At 37.5% G+C, this 23,185-nt stretch overlaps 1 protein-coding gene across 7 annotated transcripts in view; it reads left to right on the top strand.

The window, feature by feature from the left end:
- WDR89 (WD repeat domain 89) overlaps positions 1-23,185 on the top strand; it is a 50,442-nt gene that overhangs the window by 16,747 nt on the left and 10,510 nt on the right. For 4 of the 7 annotated variants that reach the window (XM_054690968.1, XM_054690958.1, XM_037503480.2 and 1 more), the window contains one exon: positions 17,758-19,593. In XM_054690968.1, coding sequence (XP_054546943.1) covers positions 17,789-18,952 — 1,164 coding nt within the window. In that variant the 5' untranslated portion in view covers positions 17,758-17,788 and the 3' untranslated portion in view covers positions 18,953-19,593. Of the gene's footprint in view, positions 1-17,757; positions 19,594-20,141; positions 22,613-23,185 lie in introns of those variants that run through there. The other 3 variants (XR_005123765.2, XR_005123764.2, XM_037503479.2) reach the window with 2 other exon arrangements.

Here is a 23,185-nt window from a genome sequence, read left to right as displayed (position 1 = left end):
CTCAACCCGCTGTGCCACTGGGGAGGCCCCTGATACAGAAATTTTCTGAGAGATGTTCTGTTGAAATTAAACCAATGCATGCTTTGTAATCCCAAGGTATTTCCTCTCAGATATACTAGTAGTGCATATAAGCAAGTGTTCCTGTTTCACTCTTCACCCTTTTCAGTTTTTCTGAAATATTGTTTACCATATTTCAAAGTTTCACCTGTGTAATTTTCCTTTAGATTAGCTGACATTAGATATACTTGACAAATTATAAATTTCTTTAATGTTCAGTATAGTGCTGTTTTGGCTATCATTAGATATTTTATATTTGCCACTAATCTTGCCACTAGCAAACAAATTTAGACATTAGCAGCTACTTCTGCCCACCCCCCTTAATAAATCAGCATACTTATATGGTTATTATTCAGGTAACATAGGCTACCTACCTCTCTTTTTAGAAAATCTGGTATGTACTTACTATAGAGACAGTATAGTATAGGAGTTAGTAGTATGGGCTCGAATAAGCATACTGGAGTTCAGAAGCTGGCTTACCTGCATACTAGCTGTGCATTTCTCATAGTTTAATGTACATAATAATACTTGTGGGATCATTATTTAGGTTATGTCATCATTACTTAAATGTAGAAAAGCACTAGAAAGAAGGCAACACACTACACACACACACACACACACAAACATATACTCCAGACACTTGAAATAGAGTTTATGACCATTATTCCAGAGACCTTTCTGTGAATATATACAGAAGCTTACATGTATAGAAATAATTTTATTGAAGTGGTATAGTATATTGTACATTCTCTCTATATAGTATGGATTTAACTTGGGTTTAATAAAAAATAAATGAAATGAGAGAAATTGCTGAAATTTAGGTTTTTGTTTAGTATAAGAGATTAATTCCTACTAAATTTCCTTTTTAATTTTTTTTTATTGTAGTCTCTCTCATTCTCTATTAGTATGCGTGCATGACATATATTGTTCCCATTCACTTATTTTATTTATTTATTTATTTGTTTATTTGTTTATTCAAGCACTGGGTACAGTCAGAAGCGCGGGAGAGTGAGAGAATTGACCAGAGCTAGAGCGGGGAGCAGAGCAGGCAGAAGGACTGAAGCACACTGCTGAAGGGAGCAGCGGGCGGCAGGAGAGGTCTGCGCGCCATGTGGGACCCTCCTCTGGTAGGCCGGGGAGCAGCCGGGGATCGAACTGGTGCTGCAGAGGCTGCGGGCAGCTTCGCAACCCAGTGCTCAACCGCTGCGCCACCCGGGAGGCCCTAAATTTCCTTTTGAATTTAACCCCACAAAGGACGAATGGCATTAAGAAGTTGGAGTCATTGTGTTTTGGAGTTTGTAAAACTATGCTTCATAAACATGTACACAGTGGCTGATGTTGTGAGATGTAGGTTTTGCAGTCAGCAGATAGTCTTTCATGTGGTGATTGGGGAACACAGACCTCTTTCATTTTATGGCTTAACAATCTTTAGCATTACTCCTCTGCACCTAGCTAGCACATGGGTGAAGAGAAGAGGAAGAAGACATACCAGCTCTTAATCACCTGTCCCAAATATCACATGCCTCATTGCTCCCAGCAAAAACAAGTCCCTTGTTGAGGGGCGGCAGGGAGGGGTGTTTGAATCTGTTCTCTGAGATCCATGAAATGCCCTGTACCAAGTTCCATATGTATCCCAAGCTCAGCATGGAGACTTTAGAAATACAGAAAGCCTGAGCAGTCCTCTTTTTCTCTTCTGAGCACCTGCAGTAATGAATATTTACTTACAGTTTTTCTGAGGTTGCCCACTTCAGTTGCCTTCTCTTCAAATCTGGGAATATGAATAAGGATCCTTGAGATTTTATTTTTACCTTTCCTCAGGAATTCTTCCAGCAAAGGTGTGTTGTTGGCATGGGGGAGGAGATCCTATAGAGTGCTGATATGTAATTTCCAGTTTATAATGAAAATAAATTAAGAGAGTTGACTGGGGCAGGGTTTGATGACGATAGTAATGGTTGGCCTGTCTGGGCCACCTCAGGTCTGAAACTGAGATTGATGTGTAGGGCTTTTCAGCCTAGGAATAATTCCTGATGTGTAAGTGTGAAATCCTTTCATCTCTAGAACCTCCAAACATCCATGCTATGCATAAATGGGTGCTTTTTAAATTTTTGTTTTAAAAAGCATTTTATTTTTGGTTAGGTTTATAGAAGAGTTGCAAAAAATACAGAGTTTCTATGTACCCTTCACCCAGCTTCTCTAGTGACAACATAGCCGTGAAACATTTGTCAAAAATAAGAAATTAACAATAATAATGCTAAAAACTACAGTTTATTTGGGTTTCACCAGTTATTCCGCTTAATGTCCTTTTTCTGGGCAAGAATCGAATCAAAAGTACCACAGTGCATTTTATCGTCACATCTCCCTTCCCCAATCCATGGTATTCTCTCAGATTTGTTTTTCATGACTTGAAACTTCCAAAGAGTGTCAGCGAGTTATCTGTAGACTATTCCCCAATTAGACTTGGGTGTTTTCTCATGATTGGACTGGGGTTATGGATTCGGGGGAAGAATACTACAGAAGCAAAGTACCTTTCTCATCAAGTCACATTATGGGACAAATCAGGTCAACTTGGTTTATCAGTTGTGTTAATCTTGATAGCTGTGTTAATCTTGATAGGTGGTGTCTTCCAGCTTTTTTTGCTCGCAAGTTACTATCTTTTACCCTTTCTATCCTCTATTCTTTGGGAGCAAGTAATAGGCTACTCTCTATAGGGAAGGAGAATTTAGCTCTGCCACCTGGAGGGGGTCTATCTACCCCTCTGTAAGGAAGATTATATCCCTTGTCCCTCATGTATTTACTTATTTAGTAATTTTGTCAGTAAGTATTCCTGGATATTTATTCTTTGGTTTACAATCCAGTATTGTTAATTTATTGCTTGAATTGTTCTAGGGTGACTCCTGTGTCTATTTCTTTCATTTTCTAAAAGCACTTCTTTACTTCCCAGCACTGTTTGATGCTCTAAGTTCATCTTATATTTTCCCTACTCCAGATGCAGAATCAGCCATTTATCCAAGGAGCTGAAAGGATATTTTTAATAGTTTAATATCTTAAGTCTTTTTAATTGGTTCCCAACTAAAAGATAAGAATGTTGGGGAAGATCACTGAGAATTTAAGATAGTAAAACTCTGTCATCCTCTACAAGATACTAAGTTCATAAGCTCTTTAGAAGTGTATTTTTTATTACAAGATAAAAAACTCATAAAAAGCACTAACTCAGTAAGTGGAGGCCGACGCAGTCTCTGTCGTCGATGTTACTGGCTGTCTTCGCTGCTAATGTTCTGTTATGAGTCGCTAAAATCATGGTGAAATGTTGCTCGGCCATTGGATGCACTTCTCGATGTTTGTCAAATTCCAAGTTAGAAGGACTGACATTTCACATATTCCCCACAGATGAAAATGTCAAAAGAAAATGGGTATTAGCAATGAAAAGACTTGATGTGAATGCTGCAGGCATTTGGGAGCCCAAAAAAGGAGAAGTGTTGTGTTCAAGGCACTTTAAGAAGACAGATTTTGACAGAAGTGCTCCAAATATTAAACTGAAACCCGGAGTCATACCTTCTTTTTTTTTTTTTTTAAGATTCATTTATTTATTTATACAAGCACTGGGTACAGTCAGAAGCGTGGGAGGGTGAGAGAATTCACCAGAGCCAGAGTGGGGAGCAGAACAGGCAGAAGGACCGAAGTACACTGCTGAGGGGAGCAGCGGGCAGCAGGAGAGGTCTGCGCGCCATGTGGGACCCTCGCTGGTGGCGGTTCATCGACCCGGTGCTGCAGAGGCTGCTGGCCACTTCGCAGCCCAGCGCTCAACCGCTGGGCCACCAGGGGAGGCCCCATACCTTCTGTCTTTGATTTGCCATCTCACTTACAGGGAAAAAGAGAAAAGCTTCATTGTAGAACAAACTTCACTCTCAAAACTCTTCCCGTCACAAACCACAATCACCAGCTTGTTGGTGCTTCCTGGTGCACTGAAGAATTCCAATCCCAGCTCATTTTTGTTCTTTATACTCTTACATGAATTTTAGAACCAGTTTGTAACAGTTTCTACAAAAACTGTGAAATTTTGACTGGGATTGTGTTGAAACTACAGATCTATTTGTGAAGAATTGACATCTTAGTAAGACTATTTTAAGTCTTTCAACCATGAACTCAATAGATCTTTTCACTTCTTTATACTTTTAACATCTCCCAGCAATGTTTGATAGTTTTCATTGTGAAGGTCTTTCACTTCATTTGTCAGATTTATCCCTAAATATTTTATATTTCTGTTCTGTTATAAAAAAAATAAAAAAAGCACTAACTCATTTTATTGTCAGTAGTTTATTCTGATTTGAGTTATTTGATATATGTACTTAGGAAGTTTTGCTTGATTCATATTTTAAAAATAGTTTTATTATAAAAGTAAGAGACTACTCAAACTATTAAGAGGCTGTAGGAATTATAGCTTTTAAAATGTGAATTGAAATTAAATGACTAAGGCAGATTGAATGAAAAATTAGTAAGGAAATTATTTGTTGCTTGTTTTCTTTATGGCAAGAATTGTGTCCTCTAGGTACATATGCTTTGTGCTCCTGTATCAGCCTGTATCTACCTGTTCCCTTGTACCCACTACCCTATATTATAATTGTTCCCTGGTCTGTCTGCTTAAAAATTGCAAGTGTATTTTTCATCTGAATCTCTAGCATTTAGCATAGTATATGGCCATAATAGGTGTTCAGTATTGAATGTGTTGATATTTATCCTCATTTGATGGATTTTAATGATGGAAATTTGGGGGTTGAAGAAGTTAGGCAATCTGTACAGTGATGACTTTGCTGAGTTGTGGTAGAACAAGTGCTTGAAATTAGGATGTTTAATTCCTAAACATCTTGCTTTTATTATTGTCCACACTAGTGGCTTTTTTGATAAGCTGAAAAAACTGCATTATTTTTAAGTATTCCTGAAAGTATTCCTAAGAAACTGGCAATAGCTTTGGTAGTATAGTGGTGAGAGCATAACTGCCTTCCAGGAAACTGGCAACATTTGTTGCCTCTTAGGAGAGGAATAGGGATTGAATATTGAAATTTTCCAAGACATTTGTTTTGGAAACTTTAGAATTTTGAACCATGTGACTATAATAATCAAAAATACAAATATTTAAAAAATATATATAGAGAGAGAAACTTACCAGATGAAGTTTCATACTAAGTTTTAGAATTTTGTATCATTTCAATGGTTTGGTTCTTTTTTGTTGTTGTTAATGTCTTCAGAATTGGGGAATCCTACCATTATTACTGAGTAGATTTTTGTAGTCTTCTGAGAGTTCTTCGATGTATTCTATTTTTCCCTTTCATTTTTGAACAAAACATTTAAAATGGTGAGGAGGGAATGTGGACAGAACTTTCTAAAACTAACAAAAGATCAAAGTTCCTCTCTTTCTATAAGAATGAAATTTGACTTTAAAACAGTATGTCCCTTAAAAATCTTTCTTTATAGGAGCCTTTTACATTATTCAGTACTTGGTAATATACCCAAGATTTTATTTGATTATATCTAATTTGTTAGGGTCGTCTACACTAATGAAACTCTCACTGTTAATTGACCAAAATAATCAGAACATGTTGAATCTAATGACCATGAGATAAAAGTACTTTACATCACTTGTATTGGGTCCATTTTAGAATTAGTGTTCCATATCTGGACAAATTATAGTTGGGAGGGAGTACATTTGTTGATTGGAAAAGTTATTGAATATAAGGTTTCTGAACCAATTACTGATCAAAGGGATGGAATTACAGTGATTGGTTTAGGCTAAGAGCACAGGTTCAGTTTTGAAGTTATAACTCGGGTTTCAAACTAAAATCCCCCTATAGCCTCACTTAGTAAGTATGATACTTTAGTAAATTACTCAAGGCTCTCAGAACTTCATGTTTCTCTGTGAAATGGGTGTAATACTACTTAAAGTGTTAAATGATTAGACTCAAAAAACTAGTTGTAACTAGTTAGCACTCAGCCTAGTATTTATTGAACTCCTATTATGAATATTTTCCTTCTCTGTGAGGGTTCAATTATCATAGCCCAATTTGGCAGATGTGATAGCATTATTGTAGTTACATGTGTGAATTGCAAAATTATTAGAGCCCATTCCTGAAAGACATTTCCCATTAATCTCCCTGCATTGGGGACATTTGCTTGAACTCTGCATTTCACAGTCATCATAATTAGTTCCTTATAGTAATGGCAGTTTTGGGAAATCAGTTTTTTTCTGACACAAGTCTGATAAACAAGCTCGAAAAATAACTAGTCCTTTACCCAACGTATATATCAAATGCAATTGTTACTCCTTAATAGTAGAATTTTAATAGTATTTGATGCTGATACTGTCAAATCTTTTAAAAATGATGAGCATTCATACCTGAAAAGTAAAAATACCTCTGTTTCAAAATATGGTCTTCATTTCTGATTTTATACAAAATAATATGCAGAAGAGTATTAGTATAGTGCCTCTCATAATCAATATTTTTAAAAAGGGGTAAAATGTATGCTATTTTCTTTTAATACTATTTTTTGTTCTCTGTTTAGAATGGAAAAAAAAGCTACTTCTGTTTCCATTATGGAATTATTTAGGCTAGATGATCAGTCAAATTTTGTATTCAGACTTAGCCAATTCAGGAACAAGAGCAATACCTACTTGCAGCTAGATGTGTTTAGGATGCATTTACATACAGAAAACATGTTATTGGGTTTATTTTAATGGGAAATAAAATAACATTTCAGTTGATAAAAAAACATAAATCTTAAGGCAAAAGCCACAAAAAAGAGTTTATATTTATGCTTGGGAACTTTGTTGTCAAAGGACAGTTTTTCTGATAAGAGATTAGGCAATTACCATCTAACGTGTTGCAGGCGATCAGCTCATGAGTAAATTAATATTTCACCCTCTTGAATCTTATCATAAGGAAACGCACCCTATGTGTTTGTTGGCGTGTCTTTCTAAACATCTTCCAGCTTCTGCATTACTTTTAGATGTGAGAATTCTGTATCCTGGTAAGACTACAGCAGCAGTGATGGTTTGGTGCAAGGATACTGCTGGGTTTCTACTATTTCCTGACCTGCACTTGTGGATCAAGATGAGATATTAGTAATGATTTCTGCCTCCATTCACACAACAGTTAGGGCCATAGTTAAATTGGTTATGAGTACCTCTGTATCCTCTAATTGAAGGGCAGGGATTTTTCTTTAATGAGAAAAAATTCCTTTTGGCCAAGAAAACTATCATAGCTTTAGACTTGACTGAACTACCTTTATCTGGACCTGTTCTGTCTCCTTCTCCATTGGGAAAGTAAGAACTGCATTGTTTCACCTGTGTTTGATCAAGAGGTAGTAATTGTAACTCGCTTTATATCCTTTCCCTCCTATTTATCTGCATTTCCCATTTTTTTCTTCTGTCTCTTTGCTTTAGTACTCAATTTCTGTCGCTCTCTTTTCATACCTTTCCCACATGTGTGTGTATTAATATAAAATTCATTCCATGCCTTAAGCTCTCACTAATCTGTGGAGATATAGAATGCTAATTTTAATTTAAAGCTTCCTTTTTGTGCATTTAACAGAAGCAAATAGAGAAAAGATAAAAGTCAAGCTTGTTCCTGTTTGCTTTTATGTTAGGTTGAATCATATGAAGTTTTCAATCTTGTTTTGGTCTACAGAAATAGATTTAATCTAATACTTACTAAGTATTTGAAGCTGCAAAGTAGGATTTGGAGATAGATCGATTGGGAGACCTGAGTAGGAGAGTTAGCTGAATAGGATAGATCAGAATGTTATCATGGACCAAAGTAGGGAAAATTGAGAAGTGTTAAGTTGTTTTCATTTTTAAAGGGAAAACTTGATGGGGAAGGAAGAAAGCATAAATAATCAGTTTTATTTTGGGGTATAGTGGGACACACTCAGGGAGAAATGGTCAGTAGACAGGAGGGAGTATGGATTAATAAACAGGTGAACGATCTAGGTGTCACTTGAAAACATGGCTGAAATGAGGTTGTCCTGTGAAAATACAGAGTGAGAAGAAAGGCGCCTACGGTTTCTTTTGAGTACTGGGAAGTGGATCATGTAAAGAAAAATCTGATAAAGGCTATACATAGAAGGAAAAGAGTATATTCATTTGCAGTGATTCATGAGTATGTAATTTAAGAATTAACTGTGTCGCCTTGGAAGGTTATATTGCAAATATGACTCACTTGCATATTAATGTGTTAAAACATAAGCTAGAGATTTTTTTGTCTCTTGTTGCCCTATAAGAGACTGAAGTGTTTGTATGTATAGATGAATATAATCACTTTGGCTTAGGAATCCAATGGGGTATAACTACCTTATCTTCTTGTTTTCTTTTTGAAGTGCTGTGGTGCACTTACATAGCGTGTCACATGGACAGCCTGTCACAAGACAGCTGCTGTGGTCTTGGAAGTGTCAGTTTGCTATAGCATTCCCTCTGTGGCCCACTCTGTCTGCCTCATCAATCCCCAGTATGCTTTGAATGAAAGCCTTGCAGGGGAATGTTTGAAACACTCTCCAGGCAACACAGTGGCAGGAAAGAGTACTATACTACTATCCTGCTTGCTTGTGGAAGTGTGAGTCATAGTCCTAGAAATTACTATTAGCTTAAAAACCACATTAAACATTTTTATTGTTTAAAAGTCTCATCATCAAAATAAGTAATAAATGAAAGTCTCATCAATCTGATCTTTCATCTACAGAGTTCAATATGAGGCAGTAGCAAAGAAGCAATTCTTTTATAACCTCATATTAACACTGCATATTTCAAGAATGGGCAGATGTGTTATCTGGAATTAAAAAACATTTCTTCCTTGGAATGTAAAAGCAGTAAACGCTTACATAAACACACATTTTAAAATATTTTGAATATCTTATAATAAAAATCATATTAAATTGTATTTTTCTTTTTTTTTTAAATAATAAATTTTATTTTTATATTCCCCCATACAATTGCAAAAGCCCCATTCTGACCCCAATCCTTCCCTTCCCGCCCCCCACCCCCCAAAAAGTGTCTCTGGTTCATAGTTTTTTGTTGATTTTGATTTTCACTTTCTTATAGTTATTCATTTTCCTGGTCCCTTATTTAAGTTTTCTAGATTCCTGCTATGAGTGAGACCATCCGGTATTTTTCTTTTTCTTTTTGGCTTATTTCACTGAGCATGATCCCTTCCAGCACCATCCATGTTGCTGCAAATTGCATGTGTTTATCTTTTTTGAATGCTGAGTAATATTCCATGGTATATATGTACCACATCTTCTTGATCCAGTCATCTATTTTTGGGCATTTGGGTTGTTTCCAAAGCTTAGCTATTGTAAACAGTGCTGCTATAAACATAGGGGTGCAGGTGTTCTTTGGAATTGATGTTTCTGTGTCCTTTGGGTAAATACCTAGGAGTGGAATTGCTGGATCATATGGAAGCTCTATGTTTAGTAGGTCCAGAAATCTCCACACAGCTCTCCACAGTGGTTGGACCAGTTTGCACTCCCACCAACAGTGCAGAAGAGTTCCTTTTTCTCCACACCCTCGCCAACATTTGTTGTTGCTAGTTTTTTTAATATGTGCCATTCTCACTGGTGTAAGATGGTATCTCATGGTAGTTTTGATTTGCATTTCCCTGATGACAAGTGATGTTGAACATTTTTTCATATGCCTGTTGGCCATTTGCATTTCCTCTTCAGAGAAGTTTCTTTTTAGCTGTTCTGCCCATTTTTTGACTGGATTCTTTTCTTTGTTGTTGTTAAGTCTCATCAGCTCTTTGCAGATTTTTGTGATCAGTCCTCTATCATTAGTGTTAGGTGCAAAAATGTTCTCCCAGTTGGTGGGGTTTCTCTTTGTTTTTGTTATTGTTTCTTTTGCTGTGCAGAAGCTCTTTAATTTGATGTAGTCCCAGCTGTTTATCTTCGCCTTCACTATCACTGCTTTGGGTGATGTGTCTGTAAAGATGTCTTTGATGTGCAAATCACGTAGTGTTTCACCTATATTTCCTTCTATATATTTTATGGTTTCAGGTCTTATGTCTAGTTCTTTAATCCATTTTGAGTTGATTTTTGTGTATGGTGTGAGGTAGTGGTCAAGCTTCATTCTTTTGCATGTAGCGACCCAGTTTTCCCAGCACCATTTATTGAACAAACTTTCTTTGCTCCAATGCATAGTCTTTGCTCCTTTGTCAAAGATTAGTTGACCATAAATCTGTGGGTTTATTTCTGGATTTTCTATTCGATTCCATTGGTCTGTATGTCTGTTCTTGTTCCAATACCATGCAGTTTTGATGATTATGGCTTTGTAGTATAGTTTGAAGTCTGGGAGTGTGATGCCTCCATTTCCTTCTTTTTTTTTCAGTAGAGCTTTGGCTATTCGGGGTTTTTGGTGATTCCATATGAATTTCATCAATAATTGTTCTATTTCTTTGAAGAATGCCATTGAAATTTTGATTGGAATAGCATTGAATCTGTATATTGCTTTTGGTAGGATGGCCATTTTAATAATGTTTATTCTTCCAATCCATGAGCAGGGGATGTCTTTCCATTTCTTTGTGTCTTCTTCTATTTCTTTTAACAGTGTTTTATAGTTTTCTTTGTATAGGTCCTTTACCTCTTTTGTTAGATTTATTCCCAAATATTTGATTTTTTTTGTTTCGATAATAAAAGGGATGGTTTTTTTGATTTCTTCTTCTTCAGATTTGTTGTTTGTGTATAGGAAGGCTACTGACTTTTGCGTGTTGATTTTGTATCCTGCCACTTTACTGAACTGACTGATGAGTTGAATTAGTTTTTCTGTGGAGATTTTGGGGTTCTCTATGTAGATTATCATATCATCTGCAAATAGTGATAGTTTGACTTCTTCTTTTCCTATTTGGATTCCTTGGATGTCTTTCTCTTGTCTTATTGCTCTGGCTAGGACTTCCAGTATTATATTGAAAAGCAGTGGTGAGAGTGGACATCCTTGTCTTGTTCCAGATCTTAATGGAATTGCTTTCAGCTTTTCACCATTGAGAATGATACTGGCTGTTGGCTTGTCATAGATGGCCTTTATGATGTTGAGGTATGTTCCTTGTATCCCAAGAATTTCAAGGGCTTTTATCATGAATGGGTGTTGCACTTTGTCGAAAGCTTTCTTGGCATCTATTGATATTATCATATGGTTTTTATATTTCTTTTTGTTGATGTGTTGGATAACGTTGATTGATTTTCGGATGTTAAACCATCCTTGTGCCCCTGGAATGAATCCAACTTGGTCGTGGTGAATTATCTTATGGATACATTGTTGGATTCTGATAGCTAAAATTTTATTGAGGATTTTTGCATCAGTGTTCATTAGGGAGATTGGCCTGTAGTTTTCCTTTTTTGTGTTGTCCTTATTCGGTTTTGGTATTAGTGTAATATTGGCTTCATAGAACGTGTTTGGTATTGTCCCTTCCTTCTCAATTTTTTGGAAGAGTTTGTGAAGGATAGGCACTAATTCGTCTCTGAATGTTTGGTAGAATTCATTTGTAAATCCATCAGGTCCTGGGCTTTTGTTTTTGGGGAGGTTTTTGATTACCATTTCAATTTCGCTGCTTGTAATTGGTCTGTTTAGGTGTTCTATTTCTTCTTTATCTAGCTTTGGGTGATTGTAGAGTTGTAGGAATTTGTCCATCTCCTCTAGATTGTTGAACTTGTTTCCATATAACTGTTCATAGTAGTTACTGATTATTCTTTTGATTTCTGCTGTGTCCGTTGTGATTTCTCCTCTTTCATTTATGATCCTGTGTATTTGTGCTTTCTCCCTTTTTTCCTTTGTGAGCCTGGCTAGGGGTTTGTCTATTTTATTTATTTTTTCAAAGAACCAGCTCTTGGTTTCATTGATCTTTTGGATTGTTTTTTTAGTTTCAATTTCATTTATTTCTGCTTTGGTTTTTATTATTTCTTTTCTTCTACTGGTTTTGGGGTTTTTTTGTTGTTCTTTTTCTAGATCTTTGAGCTTCGAGATTAGGTTGTTTCTTTGAGTTCTCTCTTGTTTTTTGATGTAAGCTTCTATTGCTATATATTTTCCTCTTATTACTGCTTTTGCTGCATCCCATACATTTAGGATATTGGTGTCCTCCTTGTCATTCAATTCAAAGAATTTTTTAATTTCTTCTTTGATCTCCTCGTTAGTCCAGTGGTCTTCCATTAGTGTGGTTTTTAATCTCCATGAGGTAGGATAGTTCCTTGCCTTCTTTTTATGGTTTATTTCTAGTTTGATGCCTTCGTGGTCAGAAAAGATGGTTGGTATGATTTCAATCTTGGTGTATCTGTTGATGTTTGTCTTGTGCCCCAGTATGTGATCGATCCTGGAGAATGATCCATGTGCGCTTGAGAAAAATGTGTACTCCGTTTTTTTTTGGGTTTAGTGTTCTATAGATGTCTGTTAAGCCCAAATGCTCTAGGTCCTTATTTAGAGCTTTAGTTTCTTTACTTATTTTTTGTCTTGTTGATCTATCCATTGTTGATAGTGGTGTGTTGAAGTCTCCCACTACGTATGTGTTTTCTCTGATGTCTGTTTTCAGAGAGGACAACAGTTGTCTGATATATTTTGGTGCTCTTTCGTTTGGTGAGTATATGTTAATGAGTGTTATTTCTTCTTGAAGTATTGTCCCCTTGATCATAATGTAGTGACCATTGGGGTCTCTTTTTATTTTTTTGAGTTTGAAGTCTGTTTTATCTGATATAAGTATAGCTGTTCCTGCTTTCTTTTTTGGCCCATTTGCTTGTAGGATTGTTTTCCATCCTTTGACTTTGAGCCTATTTTTATCTTTTGTAGCTAAATGTGTTTCCTGGAGACAGCAAAAGGTTGGGTTTTGTTTCTTAATCCAGGCTGCAACTCTGTGTCTTTTTATTGAAGAGTTTAGTCCATTTACATTTAGAGTTAATATTGATATGTTAGCATCTGTATTTGCCATTGTGTTTGTCTTTCCTTTGATTTTATTTATTTATTCTTTTAATAACTTTTTTTTTTTTTTTGGTCTTTTTTTGTTGTTATTCGTCCCTCTGAGGTTCTGGCTTTAGGATTCCTTGTAGTATTTTTTGGAGTGGGGGTTTAGTCGCAATGAAATTTCGGAGTTTCTCTTTGTCTGGGAAGGTCCATATTCTTTCTTCATGGAGGAAAGAGAGCTTTGCGGGATAGAGTATTCTTGGTTGGCATCTGTTTTCTTGGAGTCTGTTGACTATGTCCCTCCACTCTCTACTTGCCCGTAGTGTTTCTTCAGAGAAGTCTGATGTCAGCCTGATTGGTTTTCCTTTGAATGTTATCTGTTTCTTCCCTCTTGTCAGCTTCATTATTTTTTCCTTGTCCTGGATTCTTGGGAGCTTTACTATTATGTGTCTTGCTGTGTTTTTCCTTTCGTCGTGGAAGTTTGGTGTTCTTCTTGCTTCTTGTATATCAATTTTCAGCTCCTTCTTCGCATTTGGGAAGTTCTCTTCAATTATCTCCTGGAATATTTTCTCTGTTCCTACATCTCTCTCCTCTCCTTCTGGAATTCCTATAACTCTTATATTTCCTTTCCTCATGGAGTCAGATCGTTCCTGGAGTCTTTCTTCATTCTTTTTCCTTCGTACTTCTCTTTCCTTTTCTGTTTTGGTTCTTTTTATTTCTGTGTCTTCAAGAGTACTTATTCGTTCTTCCATTTCATCTATTCTGCTTTCATTGCTTTTCCCAGAGTTCTTTAGTTCCTCCATTAATTCTTTGATCTCCTGCATTTCTTTTACTTCCCTCTTTAGGGACTCAATTTCATTCTTCTGACCATTGTTTTCCCTCTTTAGGGACTCAATTTCCTTCTTCTGATCTATCACTTTTTTAATCATGGCAATTTTAAATTCTCTTTCTGAAAGGCTCAGAAGTTCTTCCAAGTTGCTGTCGTTGCAATCTGGGGAGTGGTTTTCTTTTTGTGGTGTGCTTCTTTCCTGAGGCATTGTTAGGTTGCGTGTGGTTCTTCTACTCCCTACTGTCTGTTTTCTAATTTGTCGTATGCGTTGGGACACTGTGTTGCTCGGACTGGCTGGCATCTTGGGTGAACTTCTCTGCTCCCCTCTGGCTCCTGCAGGAGCCATCTCTGGCTTCTGGGGGAGCTTTCTGATGGTTTTAGGCAGTTTTTACTGAAGAAATGTCCCTGTTCTCAAATGGCGAAGCGGGATACAGTCCCTGCGCCTCCGGTCTCAGGCACACTCTTCTGTGTACCCAGTCTGCCCCGGACGTGGGTGCCTGCTCCCTCTGTGGGCTCAGACTGCTGGTCGGAAGGGGCCTGGCGTGGGCTAACTTCCCGGCTGGCCACTGGGTCCTCCAGAAGCCTTCTGCCCTTCTCAAGCAGTCTTAAGAAATTTCCTGTTCTATGGGGTGTTAGTGACTTTTTTTTTCCTGGTCGCTAGGTGGCGCCAGAGATCTCTCCTATTGTCCTTGGCGGGCTGTTTTTCGCCTCCCCCTACCCCGTGGGACAGGGAATAGAGCGGGAATGGTAGGGTAAGCCTCAACAGCTTTGGGGTGCTGTATCTGCCTTGTGCCCCACCGTCGTGGAGAACCCACACCCCTAGTTTTCGTGCCCCGGGTCTCAGTTCAAAGCCCTCAGGTCCAGGACGCGGGCTGTAGCCCAGTTCAGTGGCGCGGGAATGGCGCCTTTTGCACCCCACTCCCGTGCCTGGGCGCCTGGTTCCTGCTCACTCAGGGAGGGACTTTCACCCCCGTGAGGGCCTCCGCGCGTCTCCCCGCAAGCCTAGGTCGCAGGCGCGGGGACCTGGGCAGCGGTGATCCCGGTCTGCATTTGCTTTTCAAGCGTGCCAAGCGCTCCGCTTTTCCGCGCAAGCTTACAGGCAGCACGGGCTGTGTGCGCGTCTCCCGGGGTCTTTGTTCTTCTCTAATGGCGCCCGGAGCCGTTCGCTCACCGCCGCGGCGAATCCTGCAGGGTTCTCCACAGCTCCCGTTCACGGGGTGTGGTGGCTGCAATAGTTCCTTTCCACTCCCAGTCCCGCTTGCTGCGTCGTTTGTTCTTGTTGGCCGTTTTAGTTTGTTGTTTTCCTCCTCTCTGCGGGTCGGAGAGTGCCACCTCTGTGGGCGGGGGAGGGGAGCAGGGTTCTGCGCTTCCCTCCCTTCTAGTCCTCTTTTATGGCCACTTTCTTCTTCGGGTAGTTTGCTGGAGTCACCCGTTTATCTTCCGTGTCCCAGTTCTCACTGGGACCTGCCGCTTTTCCTCCCTATTAACTTTTTTTAATGGGAGATCTTACTCGCAGCGTCTCCTCGCCGCCATGTTGCTCCGCCCCCTCTGTAAATTGTATTTTTCTCTACAAATATATCTTTCCTTATATCTCCTTTTGACATTTTATTAAAAATAATGTTAAAGAATGCCATTATTTTACTAATTGCCATGAACAGAGTTCCCCTGCAAACACAGAGACACACATAGTATCCTTTTATTATTGTTTCTCCTAGAACTCTTCAGCTCTTAATGCATGAAAGTTCATTTAGTCAACACCATTTATTAATAACAAATGAGCAAAAAAGAGATGTTTAGAAAGTGGAATAGGGTTTTTCAAAAATACTGACAGGTAGGAGCAAATTGCAAAAAGAGATACATATAAATGTGATGCCATTTTCATATATTTTTAAGCATAGGATAAAATATTATTTCTTTATAATATAAAGTTTATCATATTTTATTTCTTTAAATAAAAAACAAGAAAAAATGGCAAAACGTAACATCTGTTAAATCTGAATTCTATGTATTTGGTGTCTCATGAACTTTTTCTACTTTTTTTTAAAAAGATTTATTTATTTATGCATACAAGAGCAGGGGTACAGGCCAGAGGTATGGCGGGGGGCGGTGAGAGGATTCACCAGAGACAGAGCGGGGAACAGAACAGGCAGATTGACTGAAGTACACTGCTGAGGGGAGCAGCGGGCAGCAGGAGAGGTCTGTGCACCATGTGGGACCCTCCTCTGGTGGCCGGGGAGCAGCCGGGGATCGAACTGGCCCAGCGGTCAACTGCTACGCCACCGGGGAGGCCTTTAATATTTTTTTACCCACTGCTTTAATTGTGCTGTTTGGAGATATTCTGATAGATCCCAATTCTTCACCATGGTCTTAGTGGCATCTGTTGAGATTGTATTGCTGGTAATTGCTACATAACATTGTGCTGAACTCATTATTTCTGTTAATCCTTCTAACAACTCTTGAGTTAGTACTCATTTCTTCTTTTAAAGACAAGATAGACACTTTAAAAAGCTACTGCTAAAGCAAGAGGAAAAAACCATTTCACCTTAAGAATAAAAATGAATTTGTGAAGCAGCCTAGAATATGCATGATAGAAGAATTTGTGATAAAGTTAGTAGGCACGCATATTTTTCTGACCTTGATGTTGGTCTCCAGACTATCTAGCATGGAGAAGGTATTTAGTGTGGTGGTTTAAGAGTACAGTGCTTGAAGCCAGAATGCTTAGGTTCACACTGAGAAGTACTACTCTAGAATTCCATACTTGAAACCTCTGTTTTATTTACTACAAACTTTGTGCCTTTGTTAGTGTGCAATCAACTTTGTGCCTTTGTTAGGGTATTCAGGGACTCCAAACTGTTGAAGGGTGAACTCTCTAAAAAGTATCTGACTGTCTGCATTCACAAAGGCAAAATAAGTAGATCCTTAGTGTGAAAGATTTTTTAAATAGAATTGGTGTGGAGAGAGAGGGTTGGGGAGAGGGTGCGGGATAGGGGGGCAGAGAGAGAGAAGAGAGAGGGGAGAAGTGGAGAGGGGAAGAGAGGAGAGAGAGAGGAGAGAAAGGATTTCAAATAATAGTTTCCCAATAAAACTGCAAAAATTACTCATCCCCTCATGGGCAAATGCCCAGCCAAACAGGTTTAGGCCAAAGCTGGGCTACCGAGGCCCAGAGACTTGTCACAAGTGTTAGGTACCTTCTGGTAAGTACCCACAAGAAAGGGGTTTGGCAGGTTCCAGATTGCTGGGGCAGGAGAGGCGCAAAATTCAAAATATATCACATAATCCAACATGAAGTCCAGATAATGGTTGCCATTGTCTCTGCCAAGGACCAGAAACAGCCCCTCCATAATTCTCTCTCAAGTATCTTTTCCAAGTGTCTCTACATATCTCTTCTCTATGTGTCTCCTCCCCACCTCTTGTTCCACTTCTGTTTAAGGCAATCACAAGGAAAATGACACCACTTGAGTGCTCCTCTCCTTTCATGAAGATGTATCTATAAAAGTTAGAAAAAACACATTTATCATTTTATATTCCTGAAGATAGGAACTCTAAAATGGGTCTTAATGAGCTAAAATCAAGGTGTTGAGAGGGCTTCATTTTCATCTGGAGGGTCTAAGGAAGGATGTTTCTTGACTTTTCCACCTGCTAGTCACCTAGTGACCTCCTTCACCTAAGCTGTCTTTCTCTGTGCCTTCTTGTATTTCTCTGTGCCTTCTTCCATAGTAATGGAATCTTGTGTTTTGAATCTTGTGCTCTGACTACCTCTTCCATTTTTAAACACTTGTGATTATATTGGGCCCACCTAGATAACCCAGAATAATCTCCCTCTTTTAAGGTCAGATGTTTAGCAACTTGAATTCTACCTGCAACTGCAATCCCCTTTATCATAGTTTCCAAGGATTAAGACATGACCATCTATTTTTTTCTTTTAATTTTAATTATTGTACTTTCATTTCAGATTTTTACTACCCCTGGATGCCACTCCTGATATGGAGAAGATTGAGGAACAATTTGCTAATCTGAACATTGTTAAACGTTCTTCGGGAACTAAAGAACCTACTTATCTGCTTGGCATAGACACATCAAAGACTGTAAAAGCAGGGAAAGGAAGCTTGGTTGCTGTTTTATGTTCTAATGGATCAATCCGAATATATGATAAAGAAAGGTTAAATATTCTACGAGAATTTAGTGGACGTCCTGGACTTCTTAATGGGGTCAGATTTGCAAATTCTTGTGACAGTGTATATTCATCATGTACTGATGGCACTGTAAAATGTTGGGATGCTCGATTAGCCAGTGAAAAACCTGTCCAGCTGTTCAAGGGTTACCCATCCAATATTTTTATCAGTTTTGATATAAACTCTAATGATCATGTCATTTGTGCTGGTACAGAAAAAGTTGGTGATGACGCATTGTTGATATTTTGGGATGCAAGAATTAATTCTCAGAATTTGTCTACTACTAGAGACCCACTTGGTGCATATTCAGAGACACATAGTGATGATATCACGCAAGTATGTTTCCATCCCAGCAACCCTAATATGGTAGTGTCAGGTTCTACTGATGGCCTGGTAAATGTATTTGATGTTAGTGCTGAGAATGAAGACGATGCACTAGTTACAACTTGTAACTCAGTTTCATCAGTAAGCTATATTGGTTGGTCTGGGAAAGATTATAAACAGATTTACTGCATGACACATGATGAAGGATTTTGTTGGTGGGATCTTAATCATCTAGATACTGATGAACCTGTTACGTGTTTGAACATTCAGAATGTTAGAGAAGAAATTGATATGAAAGAAGGTATTTTGGATTATTTGATTGGTGGCCTATATCATGAAAAGATGGACCAATTGTTTGTTGTTGGAGGAACAAACACAGGGAAGATTCACTTAATGAGCTGTACTACATCAGGGCTGAACCATGTCACCAGCCTTCAGGGGGGGCATGCTGCTACAGTCCGTTCTTTCTGTTGGAATATGCAGGATGATTCTTTGCTAACTGGAGGGGAAGATGCACAATTATTACTTTGGAAACCTGAAACAAGAGAGAAAACATCTACAAAGAAAGAAAGCATGAAAATTGCATCGTCTGTATATCACCGAGTTCGAGTTCACAGTAATGATTCTTATAAGAGAAAAAAAAAGCAGTAGTTCCATTTGGAGTTTACTTGGTAGGTTTTATAGTTGCATGTAATTACTTTTGTATGCTACCTGTGGTAGACATGTTTAAAGCTCATGTAGAAAAAACAAGTCAGTTAGCAAATAGTCTTGGAAAAATGTTGAGAATGGTTTAATTTCGGTCTTTGTGTATTCTAAAATTATTTTTTTAAAGCCCCAGTTGAATATATAAGCAGTAAATTGCAAGTAAAATTACATCCCTCATTTAAAAAACCCATCTGTTGAGTTAGTAAATGTTGGATTTAAAGAAATAGCTTTGATCAGAACCTTTTAGATATAGATGGTTGGTGTGACATGAAAAAACAGGTGATTTGAGCTGCTTTTAAGTTCAAATTTTCTATTTTAAATCACCTTTATTTATAGAACCAAATCAGACTTTTCCTCATTTGAGGAGCTCTTTGCTTAATACACATAGATTGCATTGAAGTATTTAAATATAAATATTCTAATGAGGTTAAGTAGAATCAAACTTTTTAAGGAAATAGTGATTTGCATCTAGTCAAAAAAAGTATATTTAGTAAATATTTGCATTTATACATTAATATATTTAGATGATATTAAAATGGAAAATTATAAAATTTATTTTTAGTGTCAGTGAATAAAAAATAAATAAAAGAATGCCTATTTTATTTTAAAATACTCTTTTAGTAATATCTTGTGATAACATTTTCTTCCATAGTTCTTTCGTCTGTAATTTTAAGCTTGAATTTTTGTTTCATCCTTTTTTTTAAATATTTCTCTAAAGAATCTTAATAAAAAGCTGATCTCTCCAAAGGTTTCATATTTTTAAATATCCTTTAATATGTGTAATTGAAAATAAAAGTATCTTTGTAGATAAAAACATTTGAAAATATTGTCTTTTGAATTACAACTATTGTCTTAAGAAAAATAAGTACTACTTTAGGACTTTTTTATATTTTTCTTTAACTGTTAATAATGCTTTCTCTGAGATTAACTGGGGGAAATTTTAATTTTTTTATACAACCATGCAGGTTACATGTATGCTATGATTTAACTTAATAGATATTGAATAATATGGTAAGTTAATATTGAATGTAATCAAAATATATTTCTTTTTTGGAGAAATTCAGCTATCTTTGCTGTTGTCTAAACCATAAACCTGAGGATAATTCTGGACTTTTCTTCCTTTTCTCCTACCTAGTCAGTCCACATGACCTATACCATTCCAACTCCTAATATGTCAGCTGCCACTTTGCCTTTTTCCACCATTACTCCATTAGGTAAGACTTCCATCATTTCTTACCGAGATTACAGACCCAATTCATTCTCTCCCTTCTTTTAGGCTAAACATTGAAAATACAAATGGCAGTAATGCCCCATGCTGCTTAAATAACTTTTGGTACATTTTGATCTTTCAATGAAGCACTGTGTAAAATGAAAAGTTATATTTTTGAGATATTAAGATATGAGACAATGCTGTGTTGTAAGTGGGAAAAGCTGGTAAAGTCTTTTGGAAGCAATGTATTTATAAACAGGTATGAAATGGGAGTTATCAAAAAACACAAATTCAAAAAATATTTAGAGTTGCAAGATGCTTGTAAGGAAATGTCTCTGAAAGTAGAACTGAATGAAGCAGAGAGAGAAAATAAAAATAAAATAACTGCAGTCTAGAAAATCCTCAAATGATTAAATAGTTGCAATTTAACCAACAATTCTACTTCTAGGTATATGCTCAAGAGAATTAAAACTTATGTACACACCAAATACTGTACATGAATACTCATAACAGCATTATTCATAATAGCCAAAAGGTGGAAACAATTCAAATATGATGCACCCATACAGTGGAATATTATTTAGCCATAAAAGTAATGAAGTACTAATACATGCTACCACCTGGTTGAATCTTGAAGACATGCTAAGTAAAAATAGCTCACCATGTATTCTATGATTTCAAAGAACATTTATTAATGGTTGCTAGGGCTGGAGTGCATGCGGAAATTGGGAGGGTTGACGGATGATAGCTAAAGGGTATGAGATTTCTTTTTAGGATGATGTAGGGTGAAGTATTTAAAAATTGTTACTATGGTTGCAAAACTTACTATATTAAAAACAATTAAATTGCATACTTTGAGTAGATGAATTGCGTTGTATTTTATATCTGAATAAAGCTATTACCAAATATATGTATGTACATATATCAGAGAAATATTTAACTAAAAGTCAGGGTAGCAATCTTTTTTTTTTTAAAGATTTTTTTATGCATGCAAGAGCTGGGGTACAGGCTAGAGATGCGGGGGGTGAGAGGATTCACCAGAGACAGAGTGGGGAACAGAACCAGGCAGATTGACTGAAGTACACTGCTGAGGGGAGCAGCGGGCAAGACAGGAGAGGTCTGCCTCACCATGTGGGTTGCTTCCTGGCCAGCCGGGGATCGAACTTGTACTGCAGAGGTTGCGGATTGCTTCATAGTGTAGTGCTTAACCCCTTGCGCCACCAGGTAGGCCCACGCAATCTTAATAGTTGATAAAATGGGATGTAAAGCTAATGAATGTAATGTCAATGAACATTTTTTAACTCCAGAGGGTAAAACAATGGTATAAGAAAAGAAATGCAGTCAATACACTAACTGACTCAGTAGTGAATAACATTTATATAATCATAATAATGTAAGCACAGGATAGATCTAGTTAAACATTGTAAACTATATAGGAAGAAGGAAAGTAGAAGGGTGTGCCTATGCTTAGTTTTGATTTTTCATTGTAGAAAGTCAGCATTCTATTGATAAGAAAATAGCAGTACAAGCATATTATTTAGAAGCATGTAAGTAAATCATCTGCCACAACAATTAAAAATGTGAAAGTGATTTCCTCTGGAGAAGAGAAAAAGAAGGAATAGGAGACTATTATATTTGTTCTTAAATTGTTATGTGTATTCCTTGTAGTAGACTATCAGGATACTGCTGGTCACAAATAACAGACAGTCCAATAGAACCAAGTAAGGAACATATCTCACATAGGTTCAAAAGTAGAGCATTTTCAGGGTTGGTTGTTAGCAAGGAGTCAGTTGCTTTCTTCCAGTCTTTTGCTTGTCAGCTTCAACATCACAGGATGACTACAGGAAGCTAATGACATCCATACTTGACAACATCCAGTGAAACAAGGACTGTTTTCTTTGCAACTGATTCTCTATTAAGGATCATACACACTTTCTCAGAAGATTGTAGCAAGTGTCATTGGCTAGAAATTCATTATGTGCCCATATCTAAAATAGTCACTAGCAAAACAAACAGTCAGCACTGATTGACTCAATCATGATAACATGCTCCCCTGAAGCCCCTGGGTTCAGAGAAGGATACAAAAAGTAGGGTGGACTTCATGAATAGTTGTTGGGAAGATGACAAACAATGTCTTTAACATGTGCTACCTGACTTTTCAATTATGTGTTTTACTTTAAAATATTTTTTTGGGCCTCCCCAGTGGCACAGTGGTTGAGTGCTGGGTTGTGAAGCTGCCCGCAGCCTCTGCAGCGCCGGTTCAATCCCCAGCCGCAGGGCAAGGGTCCCACATGGCACGCAGACCTCTCATTGCTCGCTGCTCCCCTCAGCTGTGTGCTTCCTCAGTCTGCCTGCTCTGACTCTGGTGAATTCTCTCACCCTCCCGCGCTTCTGACTGTACCCAATGTTTGTATAAATAAATAAATCTTTTTAAAAAAATAAAATATTTTTTCATTTTAATATTGAATCAAAATATGGAATATTTGTGAGGTAATAGTTAGCCTGTCACCTTTTGACTTTAATCAATATGCTTCCAGTGTAATCTTTGTTCTACCATATTTGAACTGCTCTTTATATATTTTTTTAATTAATATTTTACATCATTGTTCATTTTAAAACAATATTTGCTTCCTCCCCCCACCCTGAACTACTCTTTAGAAAAGAGACAACAGAGGTAGTGACACATTAATGCAACTGTTTCCCAATGTTTACTATAAATCTTGCAGATTATGGGATGCCAAGATAACTGGGGTACATTCATGTCCTGTTAGAGGTCACAATTTATAAGTCAGACATGTGAGCACATATGAATGTATCATGGTCGGTGCTTCTGAAGCCTGCCAACCAAGCCTGTCAAGCTGGGGATAAAGTCTAGTTCTGGTATTGGTGTTCATAGATAACAAGACTGCTGATGCCAATCAAATAGTTTTCACTGGAATAAGAAGAGGATCTTCAGTCTCTTCTGACTC

Source organism: Talpa occidentalis, unplaced genomic scaffold, assembly GCF_014898055.3.
Source record: "Talpa occidentalis isolate TD23 unplaced genomic scaffold, MPIMG_talOcc4v2.1 talOcc4.11, whole genome shotgun sequence".
Classification (NCBI taxonomy): Eukaryota; Metazoa; Chordata; class Mammalia; order Eulipotyphla; family Talpidae; genus Talpa; species Talpa occidentalis.
The sequence above is the reverse complement of the archived record's forward strand: the minus strand, read 5'-3'. Positions and strand labels throughout refer to the sequence as shown.